Source organism: Urtica dioica, chromosome 2 (assembly GCF_054948205.1).
Source record: "Urtica dioica subsp. dioica isolate 48M chromosome 2, U.dioica_male_clone48M_v1_H2, whole genome shotgun sequence".
Classification (NCBI taxonomy): Eukaryota; Viridiplantae; Streptophyta; class Magnoliopsida; order Rosales; family Urticaceae; genus Urtica; species Urtica dioica.
Window position 1 is genome coordinate 13,719,907 of NC_142757.1, and position 8,195 is coordinate 13,728,101.

At 55.4% G+C, this 8,195-nt stretch overlaps 1 protein-coding gene across 1 annotated transcript; it reads right to left on the minus strand.

The window, feature by feature from the left end:
• Window positions 1-430: 430 nt before the first annotated feature.
• On the minus strand, window positions 431-2,820 carry LOC149404093 (uncharacterized). The gene is made up of 2 exons (XM_089607398.1): window positions 1,718-2,820; window positions 431-464 (listed from the first exon to the last, which is right to left on the minus strand). Exons 1-2 carry the CDS (start codon window positions 2,818-2,820, stop codon window positions 431-433), a joined length of 1,137 nt encoding a protein of 378 aa, XP_089463524.1.
• Between the last annotated feature and the right edge of the window lie 5,375 nt (window positions 2,821-8,195).

The window sequence follows — 8,195 nt, forward strand, 5'->3', positions numbered from 1 at the left end:
GCGAGGGGAGACGAGCGTTGTAACTTTCTAAGAGCTTCTCAAAGATCAAGCTTCAAGAAAGGTTAGTAAACTTCTTAGCTCATATTAGTTTTTAATTACATGTACTTGCACTTGTCTAGGTTAGTAAAAACCGTTTTTACTTGTAAAAGAAAATTTTTAAAATTCCGCCGCTTCCCGAAGCGTTAATTATTTTCTTAAACCCTAGATCGATTCCAACACTATGGTCTTATTTGTTGCTTCCGCGTGCCCATTTCCTTGAGGATATCATGGTGTTGACATTCTTACCTCAATGTTGTTATGGAAGCAAAACTTTCTGTTGTCGCAGTTTTTCGGACAACTATTTAGGAGCCAAAGACGGTTAGACCCAAGGCCGGACCAAGTGGTCTCGTCTCGACTCGAGCGTGTCGGACTTGATATCTCAAGTCGTCCCTTAGCTGTCAGTGGTGGTTATCTCGTCCAGGTACCTGAAAAGCAAGCAGGAACACGTGAACTACAAAGGGGAAATAGAGGGGGTGCCTCTATTTACCTCTCCGACGCTCAACATTAGTGGGATTGAGGTGGATGTAGAGGGTTTAGGTGTTTAGAGGCCAAAGCTTGAGAGAAACGAGCGAGGTACGAGTTCGGCAGTGTTTCAGTACTCAAGAATGGATTACCTGGACCAAAGGGGGTGCCTTGGTATTTATAGGCGACCAAGGGGCATTTTGGGCATCCCCTTGGTCGAAGGCCGCCTCTGACCCGGCCATGGCCGGCTCTGACTCGGCCGTGGAGGCCATGGCCGGCTCTGACTCGGCCATGGCCGGCTCCGACTCGGCCGTGGAGGCCATGGCCGGCTCTGACTCGGCCATGGCCGGCTCTGACTCGGCCATGGAGGCCATGGCCGGCTCTGACTCGGCCATGGAGGCCATGGCCGGCCCTGGAGAGCCGGCCATGGAGGAGGGCCGGCCTTGGAGAGCCGGCCTTGGAGGAGGGCCGGCCTTGGAGTGCCGGCCTTGGAGGAGGGCCGGCCTTGGAGCGTCGGCCTTGGAGGAGGGCCGGCCTTGGAGCGCCGGCCTTGGAGAGCCGGCCTTGGAGGAGGGCCGGCCTTGGAGAGCTGGCCTTGGAGGAGGGCCGGCCATGGAGTGCCGGCCTTGGAGGAGGGCCGGCCTTGGACTGCCGGCCTTGGAGAGCCGGCCTTGGAGGAGGGCCGGCCTTGGAGTGCCGTCCTTGGAGGAGGGCCGGCCTTGGACTTCCGGCCTTGGAGGGCCGGCCTTGGAGAGCCGTCCTTGGACGTGGGTCGGCCGGCCATGGGCCGGCTGAGCATATGGCCGGTCATTGGCCGGCTGAGCATATGGCCGGCCACTGGCCGACTGACCTTTGGGCCGGCGATAGGCCGGTCAAGCATACGGCCGGCCACTGGCCGGCTAACCCTTGGCCCGGCCATTGGTTCGGGCCGGCCAAAGGCCGAGGCAAGGTTTCGCCGCCCGAGGCCTTGCACCGGTCGCGTGGGTAGAAGTGACGCCTTAGTCCCCGTCGGTCCGAGACGGACCGACAACACTTTCTAAACTTTTTCGATATGAATTGTGATCCGTTGTCTGTTATGATCTCGTGGGGAGTTCCATGCCGATAGATTATATTTTTCCAGATGAATGCTGTGATGTCGACGTCTTTTATCAAGATTAAGGCGCCAGCTTCCACCCATTTAGAAAAATAATCTATTAAGATTAACAGAAATCTTAACCCGCCAGGGGCGACCGGCATTGGTCCCACAATGTCCATAGACCATTTCATGAATGGGTATGGCGCCGAGATAGATGACAATTCTTCTGCGGGTCTTTTTATGTTGGGGGCATGGCGTTGGCATTGATCCCAGCGGCGTGAGTGCGCCTCGCAGTCTGCCAGCATGGTCGGCCAAAAGTAGCCTTGCCTCTTTATTTTGATGACAAGCGCTCGTCCGCCTGCGTGATTTCCGTATTCCCCTTCGTGTACATCTTCCAGGATTCGTTTAGACTCCTCTGTCCCGACGCACTTGAGGTAGGGTCCTGCGAAGCTTCTTTTAAACAGGCTTCCATCTATGATGCAAAATCTCGCGCTTCTCAGCACGAGCTTGCGTTTTGCCATCTTATCGGATGGGACCGTACCAGTCGTGATGTAATGTAGTATTTCATCTCTCCAATCCCCCCCTTCTATTGTTATGACCGCGGCGACGGTCGTGGCAATAGAAGGTTGTTTGATTGTTTCGACTGGTATAATCCTCTTGAGGCCCGGATCCGAGGTAGATGCCAGGGCAGCCAATGAGTCGGCCGAAGTATTCTCGCCTCGAGGGATCCTTGTCAGGGAGAATTCTTCGAAGTTTTTTGTTAGTTCTTTTACGAATTTTAGGTAATCTTCCATTCGCTCATCCCTAGTCTCGTATTCCCCGGAGTATTGATTTGCTACGAGTTGGGAGTCGTAGAAAGCTTCCACTTTCTTTGATCCAACTGCAGTGACCAACCTAAGTCCGGCGACTAGTGCTTCGTACTCGGCTTCGTTGTTTGATGCGACGAAGTCGAGCCTAAATGACTGTTCTATAGTCTCACCCTGGGGGGAGGTTAGGTGTATTCCTACTCCAGCCCCTTGCTTCGATGATGCCCCGTCCACTTTAAGTGTCCAGGTGCCTTCGACTTCGGTCACGGTGGGACTTTCCCTCGGGAGTTCGATGATGAAATCCGCTAAAACTTGCGATTTTGCGGATGTCTTCACTCGGTACTCGATGTCGTATTCGCTCAGCTCCACGGCCCACTTGGTTAACCTTCCTGATTGGTTAGGGCTGTGTAGGAAACTTCTGAGCGGATGTGATGTCATTACTATTATGGTGTGAGATTGGAAGTATGGTCGAAGTTTTCGCACGGCGGAAACGACGGCCAAGGCCAGTTTTTCCATAATAGGGTATCGAGTTTCAGTATCGACTAACGACTTGCTTGTATAAAAGATTGGTCGTTGGTCCCCTTGCTCTTCCCTGGCGAGTACGCCACTAACTGCCGCCTGAGATACTGCGACGTATAGATAGAGTGGCTCCCCCGCAACGGGTTTTGCCAGGATTGGGGCTGTCGATAGATATTCTTTCAATTTTTTGAACGCCTCTTCGCATTTGTCGTCCCATTCAAGCTTCCTATTTCCTTTAAGGAGCCGATAGAAAGGGAGACCTTTATCTGTTGACCGAGAGATGAAGCGATTGAGGGCAGCGATGCGTCCCGTCAACCTTTGAACTTCACGCCTATTACGGGGCGAAGGCATCTCTCGTAAGGCGTGTAATTGATCCGGGTTAGCCTCAATTCCTCGTTGGGTAACTAAATACCCCAGGAACTTGCCGGATGATACTCCGAACGAACATTTGGTGGGATTGAGTTTCATGGTATATTTATTCAATACCTCGAAACATTCCTCCAAATGCCTTATGTGGTCGTTCTCCCTTAGGTATTTTACTAGCATATCGTCGATATACACTTCCATCGTATTCCCTATCTTTTCCTTGAACATTTCGTTGACTAACCTTTGATAGGTGGCGCCAGCTGTTGTCGCACGAAAATGAACAACTATTTAAAACCTCGGGCGGTTCGATCCAAGGCCGGACCAAGTGATCGCATCCGGGCCAAGAGTGGGAACTCGATAGTCTCGAGCTAGGGTTTTCTCCGATCAACCCGCCTCTCGGGAGAGGTAGGGGATGAGGAGGAGGAGTGACCGTGCCTTGGTTGTCGGCTACCTACGTACCCGTGCGTGGGATCAGGTCAGAACGTAGTTCAAGCATGTAGGACGCAATATGAGGCGCGGAGCCTTGATGGAGAGGCGTGCTCGACGAAGGAGACGGGGCGCGAGGAGTCCTCGGCGGCGTCTCAGAACTTCGGAGATCGCGTAGGCGTCTTGCGTGTTAGACGCGCGAGGGTAACTCTAGTTGAGAACCCTAGGGGCGTGCTTGAGCACCAGAGGACGTTCGGTCAAAGGGAGCGACGTCCGGGAAGTCCCCGTGAGTGCTTCGGAACCTTTGAGAACGAGGGAGGGAGAAGAGAGTCTGCTTCAGGCCAAATATGGCATCCAGAGAAGCAGAGGAGATGAAGAGAATTTTCTGAATTCAATAGGATTCAATGGGATGGGCTTTCCTCTCAATAAGAGAGGGTATTTATAGGTGTTTGGGAGCCTTAGAAGGTCCCTTTTTCGTCCATGTAGGACTAGGATCGCGCATGCCATCAAGTGGAGGGGCACGGCGCGCGCGGCGCACAAAGAGCGGCGCACAACGCGCGGCACGCGGCGCAAGGGGCGCGGCGCGCACGTCACCGGGCGCGGCGCAGGTCGCGCGGCGCATGGAGCGCGCGGCGCGCGCCTGTCTGGCGCGGCGCGCCGTCTGCTGCACGACCGGCCGGCGTAGCGCGTTGTGTGCGTGATGGACGGCTCATCTTGGCCGGGTTCTTGCGGGCCTTCGAATGTCATTCTTCTCACGTGAAATATGAAGCTTTCCACTTGACGAGAGTGACTCGATTCGAGGAGCAAGGCTCGACTCGACGAGAGCGACTAGCGACTTGACTCGAGGAGTGACTCGAGAATGACTCGAGGCTCGACTCGAAAATGACTCGAGGCTCGACTCGAGGAACAATCCAAGGCTCGACTCGAGGAACAATCCAAGGCTCGACTCGAGGAGATTGACTCAAGGCTGGACCCGAGGAGCGGAGCTCGACTCGAGGAGTCAGGAGTTTGGGCGAGGGCTTGAAGATTTGCCGCTCTTCAGGACCTCCGGCCTGACCATCGGCCCTTTGAGCGACGTGCCTTCTTGGCGTCTCGGGTTTTCCGAAAACGACCGACAACATTAGCCCCCCAAGTTCGTCGTTCGGGAGGCGTCCCAGCGATGAACTTTTTGTTCTTCTAGTTGGGTGTTTGAGGAAAACATTTCCCGTGCCTTGTGGCCCCGAGGAAAAAAAAATTTTCCTCTTCTTTTTTCTTCTCTTTTTTTTTTTTTTTTTTGGGGGGCCGCGCGGCGCGCGCCCTGGACGGCGCGGCGCGCGGTCTGTGCTGCATGACCCGCGCGGCGCGCGGGCTTGGCGCGCGGCGCGCCCCGTGCGCGGGGCTGGTTCGCCTCGCGCGGGAGAACTCCGACTTTTTGCAGTTTTTACTCCGATTTTGCTCCTTGTGGGAGTAGGATTTCGACTCCTACCCCCCCAGAAGTCTATAAATAGACCTCCCCCCTTCCCTTTATTCCTCACTTTATTTCTTCTCTTTTCTCTACGCTTGTTTTCTTTTTTACGCTTGCATTATGGGTGTCCCTCCCCTTTTCTCAGCTGAGAGTCCCGAGATTGATTTCTCTCTCTTGTTTCAGGGTTTTGAACACGCAGAGGATGATCTCTTCGCGGGTTTAAGGGAAGTTCCTCTGCACGTGGAAGAAAATCCAAGCGGAGTAGAGCAGTGGCTGGAGGAAGGCGAGCTGGGTGCGACCGTGCCCGCTGCTCAGCCTCTCGAAGAGTGCGCGCCAACTGGGCGCGATACAGGTGGGGAGTTTGATCATCCCGCGTCTGGGGAGCCTGCCCCTCGCCTCGTGATCAACTTAGTTGGCGAGGGGGTTCGTGACAAAGTCCGTCTCGACGTGCCGCGGTCTGACTTGGACTTTCAAGGCGCGCCGGGAGATGCTACGGACGCGAATGCGGTGACTCTGCTAGAGTCGGTTCTCGACGAGATAGACTACGTGGACGACTTTGGTCCCGAGTCTGAAGATCCCGTAGGTGAGTCAGAAACATGTCCGGGGGCAGAAGGCCTCGCATCAGAGCGTCCCGAGGTACCGCCGGCGGCTGCCGTGGTTGTGTCGGAGGGCAGGAGCCCTGACGCAGAGGCGTTGGTATCGGCGAGGTCGCTTGCTAGGACGGAGTGGTATCCCGAGGAGGGCCTTGCTGCTCCCGAGGACTTCGATTGTTCGGGGGTCGATGCTTCGAGCACGCTCACCTACCGGACATTCGTCGGTCTCCGGGAGGCTTTTTCCATTCCGTCGTCCGTGGCGCTTCTCCGTCCCTTGAAGGACGACCGTCCTTTCCGGCCTCGTCGTGGTTTTGCCGCAGTTTCAGTTGCGAGTCTTAACTGCGGGTTGCGGCTGCCGTTTCAACCCATCGTTCAGCAGCTTCTCGCCCGTCTGGGGGTGCACGCATGTCAGATGAGCCCGGCATTCTACCGCATAGTGGCGATGTGCCATATGGAGTGGCATTGCCAGACTGAGCGGGTGATGACCGTGAGTGATTTTCGTAATCTCATCGCGGTCTTCCCTGCGCCCGGGCAACCCAGTTTCTTTGTGGCCCGCGATCGCCGAAATACTAAGTTGATCATCGATTCAGAGAAGTACAATCGACGACCATGGGTGTGGGTCTCGGCGGAGGCTTTTGGTGACGCGCCGCTCCGGTTCGGCCCCTTGTCCGAGTTTCCCGCTAACGAGGGGGCCGACGACCTCGACTTTGTGAAGGAGATCCGGGGAATGTCGGAGGCTCGGAAAGCCGTCGAACGATTTCGTTCTCCTGAGTTGATGGCTTCCACTGGGTGGTTCCCGCCGTTTCCTCCTAGTCAGCGGACCGAGGGTGCCCCAAGTGCCACATCATCTCTCTCGAACGGCGATCCTCAAGGTATGTCGACGTTTCGTACTTCTTGCTTTCGTTTTTAGCTTAGGGTTTTGACTTTGTCGCTTTTGCAGTCTCTTCGGCTAGGGCGAGGGCGAGGGCTCGTCTAGCGAAGGCTTCCCGGGATCCGAAGTCGTTGGCGGCGGTTCATCGTCGGATCGCTGCGCGGGATGGTCGGGAGAAACTCGATACCGATCATCGGACGGAGAGCGGTCCTCGCGCTTCTTTGAAGCGACCTTCCTCCTCGGCTTTGCCAGACACGTCTTCGGACTCTAAGCGCGTGAACTCGATGGTCGACGTGGAGGCCGCGGAGGTTAGGGGGGAATGTTCCCTGGGCCTTGCTCAATCTTCGATGAAGATGTGGAAGAGCGTTGTGGCTAGTAGTGACGTGGAGTTCTTTCGTCACGACGTTTCCGATGCACAGAGTGTGAGTTTCCCTTGCCTCGTTTGCGATGAATCTGTCTTTTGCTAAACTGTCTTTTTGCCTTCTCAGGTGCTTGCTCGAGTGACCCGGGGCGAGAAGATCCTTCACGACCTCATCAGGCGGATGAGTCGCGCCCAGGAGGAGCTTGCTCAAGCGAAGTCTCAGCTGGCCCACGCCGAGCGAGGTTCTCACTCAAAGGCGGAGTTTGCGAGTCTCCGCGAGCAGCTTCAGGAGGCTCGCGTGGAATTGGGAGTTACCCGCGGCAAGTGCGACCGTGCTCAGGCAGCGGTGGCGAAGATGGCTGAGGAGCTAACGACGGAACGTCAAGCCCTTGAAGTGGCGACTCGATCGACGGAGGTCTTCCGGAGCGAAGCGCGGGACCTTCGACGTCAGTTGGAATCGCGCACAGAAGAAGTTGGCATTCTTCAGGGCCTACTTTCATCGAGTGAGGCTGCCCGTGTTCGTGCGGAGCGTAAGCGCGACTCCTTGGCGGAGGAGGTGGTTCGGGTCACCGAGGAGAAAGCCGCGGCGGAGCAGCTTGCGTCCGACCTTCAAGACGACTTTGATGTCGGAGTCGAGGAGGCAAGGCACGCAGCGGCGGTGGAGTGTCGGGACGCCACAGCTACCGAGAATGTTTCTCGGGGGGTCACCTTCGACTTCTTCGACTCGCTATTCCCACCACTCGACGGGGCCGACCCTGTGGGCGACGATCCCGCCGAGTGACCGTTTCCTTTCTTTATTTTTCCTGCGCAAGTGTTTTAGCGCATGCTTTTTAGGTTTTTCCATTCAGCGCACTTGTCTTAGCGCTTGCTTACTAGGATTTTGAGGCAGCTGCCCCTTTCTTTTATGAGGAGTTATTCATTTATTGTTATGAATGCTTTCGCACATTCATCTTCTATGGCATGCATGGATGGTCACTTGATTGTGTCAATGATTTTGTCCATCCTTTTACCTCGGCAAGATACTTTTTCAAACACGCCAGTCACTTGGATGGTTTGCGTTCTTAAGTATTTTCAACTGCGAGTCAGCCATGCTACGTAGGTGCCTTACGTGTGCCGGATTGTGCCACGTGGACGTCTCAAATCGCGCCATGTAGGCGTCTTGGGTTGCGCCATGTAGGCGTCTTACGTGCGCCATGTAGGCATCTTAAGTTCGCCATGTAGGCGTCTTAAGTG